The 21,643-nt window shown below is 41.0% G+C and overlaps 2 protein-coding genes across 2 annotated transcripts; one reads left to right on the plus strand and one right to left on the minus strand.

Annotated features, from left to right (window-relative positions):
* The first annotated feature begins 84 nt into the window (after positions 1–84).
* kcnn4 (potassium intermediate/small conductance calcium-activated channel, subfamily N, member 4) lies at positions 85–16,873 on the plus strand. The gene is made up of 9 exons (XM_031852567.1): positions 85–945; positions 5,865–5,960; positions 7,294–7,730; positions 9,473–9,608; positions 11,790–11,900; positions 14,151–14,272; positions 15,695–15,764; positions 16,512–16,678; positions 16,807–16,873. The coding sequence occupies exons 1-9, from the start codon at positions 541–543 to the stop codon at positions 16,808–16,810; spliced, it is 1,548 nt and encodes a 515-aa protein (XP_031708427.1). The 5' UTR covers positions 85–540; the 3' UTR covers positions 16,811–16,873.
* LOC116386405 (zinc finger protein 132) lies at positions 16,746–21,417 on the minus strand. The gene is made up of 3 exons (XM_031852565.1): positions 21,308–21,417; positions 21,190–21,226; positions 16,746–20,257 (listed from the first exon to the last, which is right to left on the minus strand). Exon 3 carries the CDS (start codon positions 20,223–20,225, stop codon positions 18,279–18,281), a length of 1,947 nt encoding a protein of 648 aa, XP_031708425.1. The 5' UTR covers positions 20,226–20,257; positions 21,190–21,226; positions 21,308–21,417; the 3' UTR covers positions 16,746–18,278.
* Positions 21,418–21,643: the final 226 nt, after the last annotated feature.

A 21,643-nucleotide genomic window follows, 5' to 3' on the forward strand; every position in this document is an offset into this window, starting at 1 on the left:
TACAGCTGCTGGTGAACTCGTGCTCACCACTGTTACAGCGCGTTAACAACACACACACACACACACACACACACACACACACACACACACACGTATATAAACATGTAGAATAAGGCATCTTGCGCTTTTTATAGTCTCTCATTTTTGCTAAGAAAAAGAAAGACACGATTGTGGTTTGTTCCGCGAAAAATAAAATCGGCTGCAAAACATATTTTGTTCTTGTGACAACTTGTCCAAAGGAGTTTTTTTAGGCTACTTTTCTGAGAGAGCATCGCGTAACATTCTCTCTCTCTCTCACACACACACACCCAAATAATTAGTTTGAGTCAGACTGACTCACACACTTAAAATGATAACGCGTGCTAACAAGAGTATCCTTCATCGCTCACTCCAGTGTGCATCAGTAGCTACGCGTAACCACGCCGCGCAGGTTGGTGTTGAGGTGAGGGTGTGTTAGAAGCCAAGTGTTTTGGTTAATCACGCTACTTCGATGAGCGACAAACGAGAGAAGGGCCCGGTACACAGTGCGCCCATCGGAATATGCCCTCCCCAACTCGGGAGGAAAGCAAAGGAGAGACTGGACAGGCACAGGACGGAGCAACGGACTGCGACGACGGGGAGAGAGGGACAGGCGGCCGTCTCGTGTGCGCTCTGGAGATGGAGATGACAAACCGCAGCCTGCACGGCGACTCCAAAGTGAATTGTGTGAATTGCGATGGCTTGGTCAACCGAAACGGCGGGGACTCGGCAGAAGTGTCCGTGCCGCTGTCACTCCCCGGGAAGCGGACAGCTCACATGGAGGGAGACGAACTCCACAGACTGCGAGACAGAAAGTTTTTATTGGAGGACAGAAAGCGCCTTTGCGCGTTGTCTTTGGGGACTGCTCTGCTCGGGATACTGCTCATGATAATCCACTCCGAGATATGTCTCTACGTTTATAAACCGGTAGGTTTAAGAAATACACTATCTTTTAAACATGTAAGAATTGACTGCATATTCAAATCAAATAATTCGATTAGAAATGTTTGAAATGTGACACTTTGGTTTTGTTGGCACTCGATCCTTAGAGCATGTTAACCATCTCGGTTTCCACTGCAACAGTCTCACAAATCAAATCTAAACGTCAGCTATATCGCACTTTTACAAGAGAAGTATTTAACGTAAAGCATCCACCTGCATCTTCAAAGTTGGAACAATAAATAACACCACCTAAATTGACTTTGTCTTGGCAGCTGGTCGAGACACCTCAGTGTTGGCTATTGAACGCATCATAAAATGATAACATAATGAACAAATGTATTAATGTCTTGCTTTTGTCAGCATCATGCAGTGGAACTACAGTTAACAACCTGCCTGCTGCTGTGTGGTTGCACCTCAACTCTTCTTCAACTCCTTGTTAGAACTGCTCTAACTATAGTTTTTCACTTAGACTATTATAAAACTGATACAAACAAATGAATACAAACCATGTTATCATGACATATTTCAGTAACTAAATTGATCATAACCTGTGCAGAAAAACACCATTACACAACTGGCTTTATTTGTTGTAATAACAACGGTCTTGATTAGCTCACAGCCCAAGCCTCATGCAGCACAACCTGCACCTGGGCTTTGAACCCCCTGACCTATACTGATTAGTTAACACATTTCCAGACACTCTATTTAGAAGCACAGCCTCATGACATTAACATGCAGATCTCAGTGGATAACAATGCCAGGCCAGACAATCAACAAATTATTAACTCCCCCTAACTTCCTACAGTGCACGCCAGTTCGACATGTGGAAAAAACGCTCTCATGCACGCAGCAAAAAACATCAGACCACCTCCATGCTGTGAAGTCAGTGATTGATTACAGTGTCCGAGAGCCCCCCCATTTCTAACTCACATCAGCTACAATCTTTTTGAGAAACCTATATGGAATCATGGAGAGTTGGGCTCGCAAAAGCATGGCCGTGAAAATAACGGTGTTGGCACTAATATGACATTACAATTCTAATACGAACCAAGAACAGGTGTTGTCTGTCGACTCCTAACAACAGGCATCGGCTTCTGTACCGTGGAAAAGCTGATGCACTGGAAAAGTGTTCTTCGCCGCAGTTAAAGCATATTATTTTGGAGAGGCTGCATTGCTGATTTAGCCATAGCTTATATAACCATTTTCAACTTCATGTGATGTACAAGTCATGTAGTGTGAGCTGTGACGTCTTCCTCCCCTCTGGACTGACATGACTTTTGGTCACATAGCGTTTGTCTAATCTACACAATACAGAGTGGCCGGTAGCACACACAAAGCCATTTCTAAGTATACTGCAGGGTATTTTGGATCTGCCTACTTAGACCTGTAAGCTAATGTCATTCTACAAAGTTATATTTTAAGCGTACCTTTTCATGATTATATGCATGAGAAACAGGGCTATTTATGGAATGTTTTTCCACATTTCACCTCTTTCCCTACCGCAAGATTGCTCGCAGTACTTCAGGCTATCTTTCCACATTATTTAGTGTGTAATTAGAGTGTTTGCATGGCCAGTATAGAAAGTCTCTGTGTCTTGAGTTGGGCTGTGCTAGAACTAGGAGTGTGCACTTTGACTTAATTGCAACCCTGTATCCTCTTTTCTGCAACTCTTTGATGACTTTCCTGGAATGACTTTACAACCCATTCAATATCCACATAATGAGGCTGAAAAATGTTGCATGATGTCCAGTATTTAAAAAAAGGCTTGGATAACTTTGGTGGGCTCTATTAGCTCTGGTTCTCAGCCATGTGTGATTATATAACAGCAGGTTTGCGGTCCAAAAAGTTAAGCATGTTTTGGCAAAACCAAGTTTGACCTCGTTCATTTCAGATTTAATCAGAAATATCTGACATCTTAAATTGCTAAGATTTATTTTCATGCAATGATTTTCTCACATATAACACATTTTTTTACCACCTCTCTTAGCACTGATACAATATTACAGCTTACGCAATCACAACAAACATACATGCTACCTTCTTTGTAATATACGTATATGCTCTCTTAGCGGGTAAATTATTTTTAAATATCACAAAGTTTGTAAAATAAACAAACATATGGTCAAGTTTGACCTGTTCGGGTTGACTGGCAGCTCAACATGTTTTTGTTTTGTATCAGTTGCTTGCATCATTTTCTGACTGCACATCACTTCCCTTTTTCAGCTGTTTGATAAGCCCGGCTTTCTCCTGTTATGATTTTAAAAGTTGATTATTTTGCTGTTGGAAAGCAACATCTGGCCAGGGCCAAGGGCGAATTTATAGTACCGATGTATAATGGACAACATTTTCCTTGCGTTTGAGCTACGACTCATTCCTTTTACCAGCCAATCAATTGTTAAAATTTGCACTAAAGCCATGCAATTACCTAAAAATAATGCAGCAAACAAACCCCCAAAAAATATTTTCACTCATTTTTTTTATTTGACAGACTGAGAGTCCCATGGACAGGGATGGAAAACCTGTTTTACAGGGTGCAGTGAAGTGGTATCCTACTCCCTTGTGGTCTTAGAGGGCGAGTGATCTGCAGGGTTTTGCACCTGCACCTTGCTAAACATCACTTCCCTGCTTTCACCGAAATTTCGCTGACATTTTCTGATGCAGTGTTTGACTGGGTCACTCTTACTGTAATAATAACGAAAATGTGTCCATATGGTGTCACCCAGCAGTGATTATGTAGTCACCGGGTAGCTTCACAGTGAGATCACCGTGTGCAGTTTTGGTTGGTATTAACTAAACTTCCAAATGTCTCCTTTCCCATGACTGTCCCACTATGCCAGTTTAATATTCTTGTAGGATATTATTTGTATCCTCAAGTTTCAGGATGCGTGTAGTTCCAGGAGTGACCTACAGCACAAGAATCTACATGATTCCTAACAAAACCACAACGACTAACAAACCAAATTAGAAAACGTAAGTCAGATGTATGTAGTATTTATTTGGCAAGTATTTATTTGTTACAGTATATACAAACTAGACCACCATCTTTTGCACTGAATTCAGTGTTTTATCATGGTGGCTCGGTGTCCGTCCAAGACTATGAGAAACAATCTTTGTTATTAACAACCTAATCTGGTTAACCCAGGTTCATCGGACGGGAAATGACTGCTTCCATTATGAAAACGTTACAAAAACAATTTTACAAACTCAGGAAGAAACATGTTGTTGAACTCTCTGTTATGGAATGTGGTGAAGTGTTGAGCTTTTGTGGGGTCTTCTAATTAGCCCTGGACGAAATACAGACGTGAAGTGGATGCTACAGGAGAAACTGTGGAAAACGGCTTACCTTGCCAATGGACGTCACACCATACCAACTACAAGCTCAAGTTTCCTCAAGTTTGAAAGTTTGTAATTATCTTTTTATCCGTAAACCACATTAAACTGCACTTTCCGTTAAAAACTTCAATTGACGTATCAGTTGCACGGAGATGCATGAATGAAAGGTAAAGGTGCTCTTTTACCTGTTAAGACAGAGGTGGTGTAGCAGAAGCCATATGCTCGTCGTTCTTAATTCATCTGTGTCTCCGGCTGTCAGTTCCCTGGAATGAAAAGAATTTAATTACAAGTGCTTCTGTAATTGAGTGGCTTTTTATGTACCTCTTTTGCAGTACATTACAGGATCAGTAATTGTACCTTTCATTTGGCTAAGGTTTGTAAAGTTCTAATGATGCTCCATTTGGAAAGGCAAGGATCACAGAATAGCCATCAGTAGTGCTGCTATAACACAATCAGCAGTATATTCTAAATGTTGTTTTATGGAAAGGAAATCTCTTACAAAATCTTTATTACAAAGAAGAGATGGCTATACACACCTTTAACAGCATTACTGATTGGAGAATCATTGTGAAAAGCACACTCAACTTAAACTGACTTATTGAAAAGCATATCTTACCACATGCATGTAATGAATACTTGATGTTTGATCCTCCCTAAGGGTCGTCTCTAATTATTATTTTCGTTATTATTGATCATTAAGGATTGGTCAATTCTTTTTAAAACTCACTGAAGACATATGAAATATCACAAAGGCATGGCCGACTGACCAAAAGCCAAGCGCGTGTGATTCACAGTGAAAAGCAGCAGTTGGTGATTGATTTTCTGTTGCTCGACTCATTGATTATTCAACTAATTAATTCAGCGCTACAATGTAGTTTTGATAGTCAGTCTGAAATAAAGGTACACATTAAAATCGGTTGATGAAAAACCACTTGTCCACTATACTGAGGTGACATGTGCTTAATGCTTGGTGCAGTTGGCAGCTCAATTGTTGTTGGGTGAGAAGCTGGTGAGGGATCAAATCCAATTTACAGTCTAGCAACACCTATTGGTTGGTCTGCTAAAAAAGGAGCAAAACAATGATTTTCTCACCATGGCCTAATGTGCATAATGTTATGATGACAGATATTTTTCTTTTAATTTTGTACATTTCTTACTGGGATATGTCTTACATCCTTGGTTGCTTTTTTGTACTTTAATGGACCAAATTTCCGGCTAACTAATTAACTATGTAATATGTAAGTACATAATGTACCTTTAAAGGACACTCCCCCAGTAACAAGCTTTTTTTACTGGTCAGAGGGCACATTGACCTGCAGAGGCCATATGTCATACATTCTCTGTCTCTTTTAAACTTATATTTCAGTAATTTTCTTTAAATGTTAAATCAAACCTCTCCTTGTAAGATATAATAAGTGACTCTTCTTGATTTGGATACTCTGTGGCTCTTTCCAACCCTGTCATCGTGACAGTGAGCATTAGACACTGAGATTTTTCATAAAACCTTGAAAATGGAGAACATAAATGGAAAGAAATCAAATCTTCTTGCCTTATCTCCCTTTCCGTCCCAGGGCTCAAACATTGCCTTATTCATCAACTGTTCCATCAGCCTGTCCACTGGGTGTCTCCTGATCCTCATCATACTTTTCCATCATAAGGACATCAGGGTGAGTTTCCCTTTCCCCCAGTTTTCAACTGTTTCCAACAGTTTGGACGCCCTCTTTGTGATGTTGCGTGTGCCCGAGTGAAAGCCTGACCGTTTGCATGCGAAGGTGCATTGTTGTTTCATAAGGGCTTGCCATATTTTGTGCACCACTTTTTATACCAGTAAATGTTTGTTCCTCACTAGCCTGGCTAGAACGCCACTTTGTTCAAGATACCTGTGCGTTTTAGAAGGAGTTCTTGGTCCACTGATGGTAGCCTCAACACTGATTATCTGTGTTACGTGCATAAAAAAAAACCTGGATGAAAACCTGCATGAACAATTTTGTAGCTGCGCTATTTTTCCAATCCACATGGCTCGCTGCCGTTGTGTTTGAATTCAGTATACATGAAGGGATTCGGTTGAAATTAAACAGTAAACAACCTTTCATTTTCCCTTGTGCACACTCACAGCATGCATATCCAATAAAGTGCAGTATGAACGAGTGCAGAAAGGTTTTGGTCAGGTTGCTGGGTTCATACTCTCACACACAGTGTCTTCAATGTGGTTGCAAGTCATTTGTGTCTGATGCAAGCGGCCTCCGTGCAAGTGTGCAGAGGAGATAAGGAAGGACAAGCTAAGGGTGGAGACCAACACATAGGCAGGGTTCAGCGATTTCTAATGTAGCTTCAAAATCTTGGGTGTCAGAGGGGATAAACTAAGTCAAGCCAAACACATCAGGTTGCTTCAAACCAGTGGAGCAAGGAGAGGAGAAAGTGGACCATGACTCCACTCTCTAGAATAAAATGAGGCCCGGTAAAGATATATCTTGAGTGGATGAACACATTCCCACTTCCTTACATATGAACAACTCATACAAATCAGCATACAAGTTTTCCTCTCAGATTTCTGTTGGATATCAGTGGTTTCCTATATCTTTGGAGGCTTAAAAGACATTTCCCTTATCACAGACCTTTACAAACATGATGTACTGTAGAGAACTGCATATTTGCATTTTGTTTATCTTTGTTTTAAGCTTGAGATGCAAAAACACATAAAACACAAAGTATATGCATATCCCAGCATGCCATATAATGAGATTAGTTTTTGTGTGACTCAGTGAAAACATTGCATTGGATCTTTTGTAACGACGGGTAGCGGCGAGCTTTGATAATGTCATCAACTTGTGTCGTAGGAAAATAAGGAGGTCAACTGGAGCCAGTGACAGAATATCAAGTGTTTTGTACTCAAGTTTTAAGGAGAGGATTAGATGATTTCCAGTTAAAGATGTGGTTTCCATCAGTACTTATCATTTTCTTCTCTCACTCTCTGTCTCTATACTGTCCTCCATCTTCCAGCTGTTTGTCATTGACCACAAACAGGTGGACTGGCGTATTGCCATGAGCAGCCACAGGGTTCTCGTGATCACTCTGGAGCTGCTGGTCTGTGTCATCCATCCTGTTGGCACATACTGGGAGGTGGGCCTCCATGCCAACTCCTCTTCCTCAGCTCCGCTCTGTATTTCCAACCACCACGGCGAGGCCCTGATGGACATCGAGCTGCTGTTATCTGTGCTGATGTTCCTTCGCTTGTACTTGGTGCACAGAGCCATCCTGCTGCACAGCAAAGTGCTGCTGAGCGCCTCCTACAGGAGTATCGGCTCGCTCAACAACATAAACTTCACCTTCCGCTTTGTACTCAAGATACTGATGAACAAATACCCGGCACGCACGCTGCTGGTCTTCATCCTCTTCTTCTGGCTTACCGCGTCCTGGATGCTTACTTTGTGTGAGAGGTAGGGAAGAGAGATGTGTATGTGTCAAGTTACAAGTCAGACTACCAGCAAAAAACTGGCGTGACGTATGTTTGCTGTGCATATATCATAGTGATTACTTAGGTTTGCAAAAATGAGACACAAAAGCAATTGCACCCCACTACAGCTCTGTCTGGAAGTTTCACCCCACCTCTAATCTTTGTACATTAAAATACATGTTTGGCAGGTTAACATTGCTGCTCACAGCTTGATGGTCAATTTGACTCCAAAAACTGATTTGATAGTCATCAAATTCTATGTCGTTACTCGTAACAAATTGCTTCCTAGCGCGAGCCAACTAAACGTCAAGTTTACCCTGTTTGACTGTTTGAACAGTGTGAGGTCATTTGTTCATTTGAACCCTAATGGGAGGTTTCGTCCTCAGTTTCACATGTCTCAGTCTTGTATGTTTTGATTTGTCAAAAGTAATAAAAGAGCTTATGATTGATAGCTGATAAGACCACCAAACCTTTTTAACACTGAACTGTTTCACCAGTCATGGTGATGAACAGATGAACATTCACACTCTGTATGACTTCTTTGTGTGGTTTCTGCAAAGTGTACGTTGGACTTGTGCTTTGTAATGTTTTACAAGTTTACACTGGTAGTCACTTCCTGACTTCCTGTTAAGCATCCACACTGATAACACAGTTTGATTAACAGACCACACCTTTATCAAACTCAGAAGACACATCATGTTCAGGAAATGTTTAATTTATTGCTGTAGGAAGTTATATGCAACTGTAATTATAAGGAAGACGATCTAATTTATACAAATTAAGAAGAAATAGATAATTGGGAACAGGAATTAATCAATTTGTACACTTCCAATTACTTCATTCTAATTCATTACTAGTGTTACCTAATGAGTCTTTAAGCAAGTGCACAGTAGGACAGCAATAGGCAAGCATTCAACATATTGACAGGGTGGGGGGGATATCACAATATAGACAATGGAAATGTATTAATTTCTCTGCCTTCAGGATTTTTGTCACTTTGATATTTTTAGTAATATTAGGCCATTGTGGGAAATGTTGTCCTGCAACGAGCAGGACTGTTTCATGGCAAAACTAGATTTTTACAGGATGTTTGATTCAATAATGAGGAATTTAACTTATTATTTCCATCTGGTTATTTTGTCCATGAACTGTTTCTTAAAGATACCAAGACATATAAAGTATTGTTAATGCAATATATACGATTATTTTAAACTGTATACTGTGACAGAAGATCTTATTTGTGTCACCCATTCCTATATATGGAGAATAAGGTTTCCATATAAGATTAATAGAATTAGTAATAGATGACTATTTCAATAATTTGGTTTAAATAGAGCAGTCCTTTCACAGTAATACATCTGTAAATCAACAATTGTTTATAAAGTAAACTACTAACTAAACTTAAATAACTGTCTCACAACTGTGTCTCTATTTTCTCTATAAAACATACTGAATCACATTTTTAAGGAAACTTCCATGGAAATTATTAGTAAAAATGTAACTGGCATCAGATTAAAGTGTTTAATGTTTAAGTAAAACATGGTTATGTAGAAAATGGTTATGAATGTTTAGATTAGCCATGGTTGAGCTTATGTAAAAGTTAACTATGACTAGATATATGTTTAAAATGTGTCTGGGACCTTGCCTTTAACTACAGTCCATAAGAATACACAACAGGTTTTATTACGACACAGTCTCACTCCTGCTTTCTCCTCCGTCATGCAGGCAGACCCAAGGAACGGCAGGCCACATGGACACGGCGATGTGGCTCATAGCCATCACCTTCCTCACTGTGGGCTATGGTGATGTGGCGCCCAACACCAGCTGCGGCAAAGCGGTGTGTCTCTTCACTGGAGTCATGGTAACTAGGTTAGGTTGCTTGTTGAGACTTTTGTTATTTCATCATGTATTGTTTGGTATTGTACAGAGGTCCGTTTCTCCCTTACTTTTACTTGTATTCGGTTTCTGCTCCGTTCCATTTGAGTCTCTCTATTAAGTTCTATTTGTTCTGGTTTTCTCCATTTAATTTAAATTTGTTCCGTTCCACTCTGTTCTGTTCCATTCTTCCCCGATATAACATGTTCTGTTTTGCTCTGTTTTATCGCCTTCTGTTCCGTTCCATATTGTTCTGCTCTATTCTGTTCCATATCATCCTCTCTGGTTTGCTTCATTCCCTTCCGTTTCTGCTCTGTTCCATTGCAGCAGCTCTTCCCCCATTTTCCTATTCAGTTTTCCCAGTTCATATTGAGTCAGTTCAGCTTGTTCACTTCTCTCCTGTGCCTTTTGTGTTCTATCCCAGCCTATATAGTTATCTTGAATACTTGTGAATCGAATGCCCAGCTGCACACCCTAGCGGTGCTGACGGACCTGCATGCCTCCATTCCGTTGTGTGTGTGATTTAGATCACAGCTGTAAATAATGGCTGGTGCTTCTACAGGACCTTGTTGGTACCAGGCACTCACACAGAAAGACTGAGGGGGGGAAGCTGTCAGCATGCAGTCCACATAAAACATCTGCATGAAGCATGATGTCATTGTTTTGCTGCACTCACTGACTCCTATCTTTTGTCATATATGACAATAAAAGAAACAAATTAAAATATCCCAGAGAGAGTGAATAGAAAGCATCACATTAGCACCAAATAGTAAGAGCAAATAAAAGCAAAAAAGTGCATTTTGTTTTAAATTACAGCAAGATAATGTTTTTTAATGGTCATGCAAAGGATTGGCAAGGAGAGGAATAAAAACAAAAGGTGGAAGGGAGGGTCCGAGATAGAGCAGGAGGGTTGAAGGATACTTGAGATAAAACACAAAGAGTTACTGTAAAGTAAAATAAACAATTAGTCACTGAGAGTGAGGAGTGGCTGTGTGTTTGAATAGGGAATAGATTATGGTTCGCTGCCTCACCTCTGCTGCGTTAAACTGTGGTACAAGCAGATAAGAGTCCCCACCGCGGTTCTGGATGTCGGCACGAGTCCGCTTCAGACACTTCTGTGACAGAGTGGAAAACAATCTTTTACCTCTCTCTCATTCTCCATCTCCCTTGTTTTTATAAGCTTCCATCCTTATAAGGGGAAACTTTCCACCATATCCATTTTTAGGTGGTTTATTGACTTTGGCACCACTACAACAGGAGGGTGTGCCAACCTGTGTATTTGGAAAAAAATAAATTTCCTACTCTCATCAGGGTAGTTATAGGAGCCGGTCACTGGGATCTCACACCTGTAATATGGCTGAACACCTCTATGGTCAGCACTTCTGCTTGACTTCAGCAATAACTCAATTTGCAGCTGTGTTTCAGGGGTTGACAACGCTGTTTGCATCCCATCACTGTGTGTGGATGGATCCAAGGAAAGAGTTTTTACCTCCTAGGTTCCACAGATGTTGTAATTACAGATATTCTGTGGATATTGGAGGGAAAGATAAATATATATCTTTTAAAACTGTCTTTTCTTACGCTCATGCTTGATCTTGCTCTCTCCTTCTCTCTCTCTCTCTCTCTCTCTCTCTCTCTCTCTCTCTCTCTCTCTTTCTAATGCAAGCTGAAAAGAGGAAAACAGGTAAAGACTTTTAATGATTATCAGTGGTGGACATGAAATCAGCGTGGTGATTTGTCTGTGTTTCCTTTCAAGTGTTTGTTTGTTTGACTACATGTAGATGTGATTTTCTCTGCGGCCTTTTTGAATCCTAACCGTCATTCTGGAGTTCCCTGTCCAGCAATAGCACACAGCTATTCTCAGAGGAAACCAGCACTATAGCAGTGCCACACAGGCCTGTGTTTAACCATTGAACTCTCTGTGTAAATATAACTTTGATTTATTGGACAAAACCATATGAGGTTTGAAGATCAACATTCGGATTTCTGAAGAAGTGCTTTCCCAGAAGGGGAATGGAGGAGCAAAACACACAAAACTGTCAACGTTTTTCTTGAGTTCTACCGTGTTGATGTCACTACAGTATACAGGATCAATCTCCAATGCTCACATGATCATTGAGAAACCATGCCCACGTCCATGTGTGTGTGTGTGTGTGTTGGGTTCTAGGGTGTAGCCTGCACTGCCATGCTGGTAGCAGTCGTTACCAAGATGCTGGCGTTGAACAAAGGAGAGAAACATGTGCACTTCTTCATGCTGGACATCCAGATCTCTAAAAGGGTAAGAGCAACAAGTGAAGTTACTTAGCAAAAGGATTATAACATTAAAGTTTGCATTATGAAAACACTGCAATACATCTATAAGGAGTACATGGCAACTCACCGATTTATGATTCATTCTCTGCAGCTGTTTCTTGATCAGAAGTGTAACTTCTGGATGTACGCGCATGGCCATTTTCACGCGGGATTTTGCTGTTTCTTATCCACTGACAGGCTTCATCTGACAAGTATTACTTCAAAGACGATACCAGTATTTTTTTTGCATGTTTCAGCCCATTTACTACAAATCATGCATACTTTACGTTACTGCAAACTCTGTTTCAAAGCCAGCTGAAATGTTGTAGATTTTGGAATGTACCTTCTCATTCATTTTTATATGAGAACCAGCTTGCAGAAAGTTGGAACTTGTTTTAGTAAGGTAATCTATCTCAATGAACAGCAGGTCTGTGTTTATTGTTGTCAAAGTCACTGGAACATTGTGTGGTAATGCAGCTGTGGTATAGTGCAGAATGATTAGAAAAGTCTGTTCTGCAGTGCCAGACGACAGTAACATAACTCGATCAAAAAAAAGTTAAACATTTGGTATGCTTTGGAAAATGCTTGACAGTTATGTAAAATATGTTATCTGTATTGAAAGAGACAAAAACATGTAAAACCAGCATACCATAAAGTAGAATTCAACAATATATAAAATAGAGTCTTTACATACAGATATTAACACATAACTATAACAGCTTAATAAAGGACAGATGACTCTTAACCTAGAAAACGTAGGTGTAGCAAAATGTGACAATATAAAGCCTAATGACATCACGAGGAACATCATACCAACTTAGACAACGACAAACAGATCTAAATCCAAATGTCCAATGTAACAGGTGCAAAACAAAGTGTATTTCTTATGATTGAAGGTTCCCTACAGGAGCTGTACAACCTGAAAACAGTGGCTGTTATTTTTGTGATAATATTTATCAAATAATTGAATAAACTTTCCTATACAACCATTTAGTAAACAGTTAACTACCCGGGGTTACTGCCCCGTAGCAAGACAAATAAGAAGAACGACAAAGCGGATGGAGCGGTCAGGATGGAAGCGTCACTACTTTATTGGTGTGGCTTGCGTGTTTTGGTTTGTGAGTCTATTTAGAAGAATTTTTTGTTTTCCTTCAATAAGAGACACCAGAGGACAGAATAGTGTGGGAAAGGAGGAGGGAGAAGCCAACCTCTATATAGCATTTTCAAGGTGTCAAACAGAGGAAATCATCTGACCTCTGTCAGGAAAGAAACCTGTGTCAGTTCAGGAAACCGGTGGTGCTTACGTACGTGTGTGCGAGCGTGTGTGGAAGTGGCTTCCAGAGGACTTTGTTTGTAGGCTTGGACAGGATTCAAGTGTTTGCTTAGTGATGGGAAGAAGGAGGTGTCTGATAAATAAACGATTGTAAGGAAACATGAAGCCAGAAAAGTGTCTCAGGACTATACATAAACATGTAATGATGGATAGAGTTCCTAGTATATTAGTGTCAGTTTGTGTTACAGCCTCTTGCTAGCAGTGTAAAGCAGTGTCTGAGTGCGGTAGGTGCACTGTTTTGGAGGATACAACCATTTCCTTTCTCCCGGTGGCTGCATCCTGTCACTTGCTGCATCTTTATGCCTTGCTTGTGATTGCTCTCGTCCGTGTGTGTGTTTTCGTGCATCCTTCTGAGCTATCTGGTGCATTCCAGATTTACACCGATGGGAACAAGGGAAGACATCTGGATGCAGACACTGACAGCCTCTATTAATAACCCTCACAACAGGGCCAGAGTGACATCATCACAGGGCACTTACAGTGATTTGTGCAGGAAGCCAAACAGACATGAATAGAATCAAAGAGAAAGGTGCAAAGGCAATACCGGAGGACTTGTATCCCTCAATTAGTCTGTGTGGCCTGTTCAAATTCTTGTATATGAGCATCTATGTAAGACCTGATAGTTCTACTTGTATCTGAAATCAGCATCATATAGATAAATAGTTCCGCAGAACGGACTATCTGGATTTAATCGGCTGCCTTAGATGACTCACACTTTTATTTCCTATGCAAAAATGATTAACATGAACCAGATTCTGTCTAAGAAACATGATAAGCGCTGTGTTAACTGTCAAGCTTGCATGTTTGATTGACTTTATCTCGATGGTCTTATCATGGTCGTCACTGCTCCTGCAACCTCAGCGGTTTGATCGGTTGATATTAATGTGTCTCTCTCTTCACCAGATCCGGCACGCTGCTGCTAATGTGCTGAGGGAATGCTGGCTTCTGCACCGCACACACCTGACAAAGGGCAACCGCGGTGAGCACCGAAGACACCAGAGATGCCTTCTGGAAGCCATAAGAGTGTGAGTTACTGTATCACAAAATGGTGGAGTCAGGCAGGATGTCAGTGTGTGTGTGTGTGTGTGTGTTTGTGTCTGGGCAAGGGATGTACGTTGGTGGTGGGTTGCATGCCTTCCATGTGTAATTTACAGGTCATTAACTTAGTGTCAACATGCTTAACCACAGAGTCACCATTGTTAATGGATAATTCACATACCGATTAGTTTTGTTGGCCTATTGTCTGTGGGCGAGGCATGTGTGAACAAGGGTCCACCCTTTTGTTACACCGAATTCAAGACAAAGATCTTAGACATACTTGCAAACAACAAATTAAAGCACACTGGAGCATCTTCTTTTTGCACGTAGTTTTCCATTTGAGTTGTGTCTCTTTGTTCATGAGCCCAAGCTTCTAAGAACAAGTGGATTGCACAAGGCAGGAAGTCAAGACGTATGACTGTATGCTTCATTATCCCGACAAAAGGATCATGTGTGTGAGTGTGTGTTATAGTGGGTGGAGGGGTTGTACTTCCTGCTTCAAACCAGGGAGAGCCACTATAAATAAATACACTGTGGAAAGTTCGAGCAGGAGGCACCTCCACCCGATAGGATTAAGAACATCATGAGACCATCGCTCTAATGTCTCCAGAGACTGGCTGCAATATTGGCTTCCATATGTCATTTTTTGGTGGTTTCATCCATCCCGGGTACACCAGATACTACATTTAGCCCTTTTCCACCTTTATATGTCAAAAACCTTCCAGCAATGTTTTATAGCTACAAACACAGCGTGACTTCTGCATGTTGAGTAGTGGAATACTCAGCATATTCCTCCACAGATCAGAGTTTCTGTATTGTGCCAGAAGGACAAAAATAGGACGCTCCATTTGCAGATGTGCGCTTCAGAACTCATTGGAGCATTTAAAGAGGCAATGCTTAAGATTTCAGTCCTGGTTGTTTTGGAATTTTTATTTGAGGGAAAACAAAGAAATTGTGCCTTGAGTTTTGGGGCCTTGTGCTGCATCTGACATTAGATAGTAACATTTCAGCATTGAGAATTGTGTGTATAGTAAAATGTTTGGTTTGTATACAATGGAGAAAAACTGTAATACCTCAATTCTTTCCAGGAATGTTGCCACAGAAACCCATTTTGTAATACTGCAAATATAGAGATATTGCAATACTTTCATCAGTGGGCCAGAGGCTCCATCACCTTTGTGTTACCTTCCAAGATTGATAGTGACATAACAAATTATTATTACAATGAAAAATCTTCGAGAATGCCACTTGAAACCCTGAATACTACACAGTAGTGTCTTACTGTTCTTGCACTAGAACATGACATTTATTTGAACAGAACCCTTTTCTGTGACTCAGTGTAACATTTGGAATAATACAAATGTTTAAAATACATGAATGAGATCTTTTTTTTTTTTTTTTTTGCACAGATTTCGGCATTTACGCCTCAAACAAAAAAAGCTGAGAGATTACGTCAGTGAGATGGTGGACCTCCCTAAGGTAAATGACAGCTGTCACCGGAATGTTTCACTGGAAAGGCTCGACTAAAAACACTCACTACTTACATAGACTATTAAGCAGTATTTTACAATCTGCTGATTATTGCTAGGTGTTCAGACACATTAAATGCTTGATAAAAATCTCCATAAAATGTCTCAGGAGTCATTTGTGTCAGGAATTCACAGGCCCAGAAAAGTTTTCCATGTGGTAAAAACCCAAGATATAAAGACGTGACCCAGTGAGAGGCACTAATGTGTAATTTGTGGACTTTAAAATGCATTTTCCTCATTGATTTATAGTCTAAACAAACCTAGTTTTTCCAGACTGCACGTGTTGCCCTTTGCTAAGACGTCAAACCACTGCAATCAGTTAGTTACAGTCTGACTGTCGTGCAGTAAACCGAATGCTGCGCACTCTTACTGACTGAATGCAGCTGAGCCACAGCCAATGAGAGCGCAGAGGACTAAAAAAGAAACCAGATTTGTTGCTGTTGGCTTCTTTTTTTAAAGTAGGTTGCAAAAGGCCCTGCTAAATGTAGTGACACAGTTTCTAAGTTGGCAACACTGGGTTGGTTTCGAGTCAGGCAGTTTCATTATAAATCTGCAAGATAGACATAAAATGTGTCTGCCCCAAATAAAGTGAGATTGAACTTCCTTAACATTAGACTGGCTGCAGTTTTGAGCCCACTGTTTTCACCTTGTAAATACAAAAACTTTTGCATTTGCGTTGTGTGGATGATGTCAACAGATGCAGATGATCATGTGCGACCTCAGCGCCAATTGGAATAACTCCTATCGGGAGCTGGAGCAGCGTATCCTCTCCATGGAGCAGAAGCTGGACGAACTGAGTCGCTGCTTCCAACAAACCACTGAGCTACTGTCTCAGTTCCTACGTCACCGCAACCCAGAGATCAGGTACAAGCAACCCTTAAGGCTTCTAGCGACGCTGCACATATCTGCTATCGACACAGTGCAGGATGTGGTATCCAAGCTGAATCGTGAATAACACGTTTTTTTGTTGTGGATTTTTTTTTTTTTTGCAGGTGACACGGCTACATACATTTGTTACCGAGACAGATAATTGTCTTCAGTGTTTTCATCGACAGTATCCATGAGGCTCTCGACTCCTAGCATGCTGAACCACTTGAAGGACTGGCACACCTACTACAGATCTCATCTTCTGGCGCAGTGACCTGCACAATGACTCTAATATTATACGGATAAAATAAGACTTTCACTCCTTGTGTGAGAATCACACAGGACATTTTGAGAAATCTCAAACAAGGACTGTGGAGAGCCTTGTAATCCACGTTGTCAAAGGCTCCAGAGTATAGATTGAACCCTAACCCTGTTTGTAAGGTTTCATTGATGGACTCTATCACTGCTTTATTCCTGTGGAATAAGACACATATTCTTAGATGTTAATTTTATTTGATATTTCTTGCAGTTATTTACAGCGTTAAACTAAACAGTCTCATAAAAAAAAACAACCTCTCATCCTCTTTTTCATTAGCGGACAGTTTAATGGTTACTAAGTTCATGATTGTTCGCAAACAGGCTTATTGAATATAATGCAATCTCTGACAATTCCTCATTGTTCTGCTTCCCTCTTACCCATCCATAGAATTGTGAATGCAATGATGTGTGTTGATGCTCAAACAAGAGAAGAAACTCAACTTCAATCCAAGTATCGTGGGAAGAAACCTTTATTTCAAACTGTAAATCCTTGGGCTTATAGGAGAGAACAGAAACGCATGGATTGATGTTGACGCTCATGGTTGTAATCATCTGATGCAGAAATAGCATCTTGCAGTTTACACCTGCTCTGAGAACAATACAACTTGGGTGTGAGTTGTCTTTAAAAGCAACCCAACAGCTCCATCTAGTGGACATGAATATAGTAAAAAATACATAATATTGAGGAATGTTAACTTTGAAATCATGGAGATTATATAACTGCAAAAAAAAAAAGACATGCTATTTTCAACCTTAATACTAAGACCTCTATAATGTCTCACAGGAGCATAACATTTGAATCAGCTGCAGTAAAAACAAAAGGACTCAGAAACTCCAATACAAACCTCACTCTTAAGAATGCACTTTGTGAGAAGAATAAATAATGGCTAAACTGGACTAACTCGTTCTCTGGAGGATAAACTGGAGTTTTGATGTTTTAATCTAATCCAATACTGGAAATAGTTCCATGTGGGTTAATGTGTGTTGTCAAATGACTTTAGGAGTAACTTGTTCAAACGTTGTTTATCTGTATCATGTGTCATTTGCACGAGGTGAAAACATGTTAACAAGCATCCAGGACATGCTTATAATTATAATCCATTAAGGATGAATGTATTTGAATGTCTGAATGTGATTTTGCTTTCAATGTTGTCGTTCAAAATTAAACAAAATACTGTAACGACAATCGTAATGTTGATTTAACCCTTTGTTTTCGAATGTGGTGCACATATCTAAAGAAAAGTACATAAAAGTGGAGTAGAAACCAGGGATGTGTCTGTCATTCCGAGGGCTTCTTCACGTGTTTAGTATTGGTCCTGTATTTAAGTTGGTGCCATATATAAGCCGAAGGCCTTAAAAAAAGTTGTCCACAGTCGCACGTAAAAGGCATTCTGCACTTCCTCTTAACTTTACGTTTCCATGTACGTCCAGAAAAGGACTTTTTCCGAAGCTTGCCCTTCATGTGCTCAGCAAAGAGTTTGGCTCCGGTGAAAGTCTCCCCGCAGCTGACACAGATGTAGCTCACGGTCTCTGCATGCTGAACGCAATGTCGCAGCAGGTGCAGCCGGTGCTTAAAAGCCCGGCCGCACTGGCACTTGTGTGAGCGGTGGCCTCTGTGGAGGTAGCGGTGGCTGATGATGAAGGAGGGCTGCCGTAGGATGGCACCACACTGCCTGCAGGGGTACGGGGTCTTGGAACGCCAGCCTGTGTTCATACGTTTAACCAAAGCCACGTCCTGGCTGTCGTTCTCAAACAAGGCCATAATCGTGGGCATCGGTGGGGTGACGGGGTCGGAGGCTGGAGTTGTATCAGTGGCACCAGGAAGGACACGTAAAGGTGTAGGCGGACGGCTTAAAGACTGGTTCTGTGGACCTTGGGCAGCGTCTTTCCCCGATCTAACAGGTGCAGCATGGGACGCCATGCATACAGTGGCATGCAGTCTATCTGCGTGGGAGGAGGTCGAGACAGGGGAAGGTCTAGATTGCACAACAGTGGACAGAGACCCTGCATATGTTTGCCCAACACGGCGCTTTCCATTCATGACCTGGTTGATCACATTTGGACTACTGGTGGCTGACTGGGCTGCTTTTATATCAACCAGCGCTGATGGATTGGTAAGGATGCACACCTTGGTGCTGACCACCGACGTGTGAACTCTGGTGACGTGGTTTAACAACGTTTTCTCAGAGGTGAAAAAGGATTTGCATATGTTACACGCATGCGGCATTGACTCTGAACAAAAGAGGACCAGCGGTGATTTGGTTCCCTTGGGACACTGGTGGTGATGGTACGAGTTCTCGTGAGGGAAAACTTGGCTACAGACTACACAGGAATACAAAGGCATGTAGTGTTCCTTAACAGCCGCCTCAGTGAGAAAGAGCTTCTTGCACACTGAACACTGATATTTCACCTTTATACCACTACAGTGCAGCAAATGTAGCTTCATTGAGCGAAATGGCCCTCGACCACACGCAGCACATATTAAACTATTAACAGCAGGAAGGTCTCCAGGCGGGGTTTTAGAGTGTGAACTCTGAGAGGAGTCACTGGAAGAATCGGATGAACTCGAGCCACCGTCTGATTCTGGATCATCTGGACACAAGTCTGCAGATTTAGAGCGAGTGTTATCTTCGTCACCAGATTCAGTGCTCGATGAGTCATCTGCTTTCTTACATTCACTTTCCATGTCAATATCTTTATCGCCTTCATCCACTACATACTCAACACTGTTTTCAGATGTCTCAGCTCTCTCAGGCTTCATCTTAAGTCTTTGTTGAAGCCTCAACTCGGACTCTGAGTCACGAGGCACTGACTTTAAAGTGTTTTGCAGCACAGTCCCGTCAATGGGAAGGTCGTCACTGTTCTGACTCTGATTTATGGGCGGAAAAATCAGAGCGGGAGCTATTGGAAATGGCGAGCCGATGCACTGCGTCTCTGCATGCTTGTTCAACTCCCACGAGTTACTGAAATACTGATTGCACTGTTTGCAGAGCGGTGGCAAGTGTACATTATCCAGGTGCATGGAGAGGGACGTCTGGCGTCGGAAAGTAACCTTGCAGATGTGGCAGGTGGCTTTGATATTGTGGCTTTTGTAGTGCAACATCAAGCTTTTTATTTTGCGGAATTTTTTGCCACATTCCCAACATTTGGTCTCTGCGTGTGCATCATCCAACTGCCTTTTTGTGGATACACACCATTCTTCATCGCTGCTCAAGTCTTCAGACATAAGGAGCTGGTCCGGGCAAACCTCTGGGTGGTCTGTAATTTTAAGCAGAATGGACAGAATCACTTTAAAATCCATATTACAGGTTTTATTCTTGCATCCCAGAGCAATGATGAAGGCAGCTATTTATTTAGTCATTGTCATTATTACGATCACGATTATTATCATTAATCACAGTAATTATATGTTTGGTTTAGAGCTGAAACAATGATACTACAAAAAACAATGAGTTCAAATCATGTCATAATTGCTAGCGTGAGTCAATTATCAAACAGAAATTCATTGTCCCCAGAGGATAAACCCCACAAACTTAGTTATCCTCTGAAATTCCATCTAACACCATCCTTGGGTCAACATTTCAGTTAGTACACTAGCTTGGTTTATGACTAAATAACTGCAAAATTATTACATTCCCATCAGCCTCAGCTGTACTTTGTTTGTACAGAATTAGCAAATGTTAGCATACTACCACACTAAGGTTGCGTATACCTGCTAAACAACAGCATAGGAGCATTGTAAGTGTGAGAATGTTAGCACTGCATGTTAGCATTTAGCTCAAACCCTCCCTGTGTCCAAGTATAAAGATGCTAGCATGGCAGTTGTTGTCATATGTCATTGTTTTTGCCATTGTTATAGCACTTTAATAACATTGAGTTATAAACAAAAAAGCAATTTGAAGAGGTGACCTCAGGGTGTGAGAAATGGACAGGTTCACAATGTACTTAGTATTTAAAGACTTAACCGTCAATAAATCAAACAATGACAATAATCATTGGTTTCATCTCTTGAATTTTGACATGACTTCACAATAAACGCTGCCTCGATGACCAGCACAACCTATTTACATATTGTTTCTCTTTACAACCGTTTCTACGCGTATAGCTAACGTTACTTATGCTTTAGTGTAAGATGACGGCTGTGTTTGAACAGGAGACCTATATGTTACACTTTACACAACATAACTTACCTCTGTCCACAAGTACATGACCAGAAACTGCCGCCAGCTGCACAGAGAAAAGGGGAAATCATTTGATGAATCCAAACGATTGGTCCAAGTCAGGTAACTGTTACTGTGCGTTTCTTACAAGTATAAACCACTGGTGTCAACGTCCACTTGTATGTAATGATTAAGCACATTCCAAAAAAAGAAAACCCTTCAAATTTCATGTTTGACGAGACACCGTCATGATGTTGATGGCGCCCACTCGCCGAACTCCTCCATATCCGGTTAAAGCCGGAAGAGGGACGCCTACACCTCCCAGAATGCAACTGAATGTTGAATATTTCTACAAACTTCGGGGGAAACTTGTTTTCCATGCCGTACATCACTATTACTATGGTCCAATTAAATTAAAACGTTCTGGCGAGTTCAACCTGACAATATTTAAGACGCTTTTGAATTTAATTGAATCAACATGTTT

This window comes from Anarrhichthys ocellatus, unplaced genomic scaffold (genome assembly GCF_004355925.1).
Source record: "Anarrhichthys ocellatus isolate YVR2014 unplaced genomic scaffold, GSC_Weel_1.0 scaffold13, whole genome shotgun sequence".
NCBI classification, from domain to species: Eukaryota; Metazoa; Chordata; class Actinopteri; order Perciformes; family Anarhichadidae; genus Anarrhichthys; species Anarrhichthys ocellatus.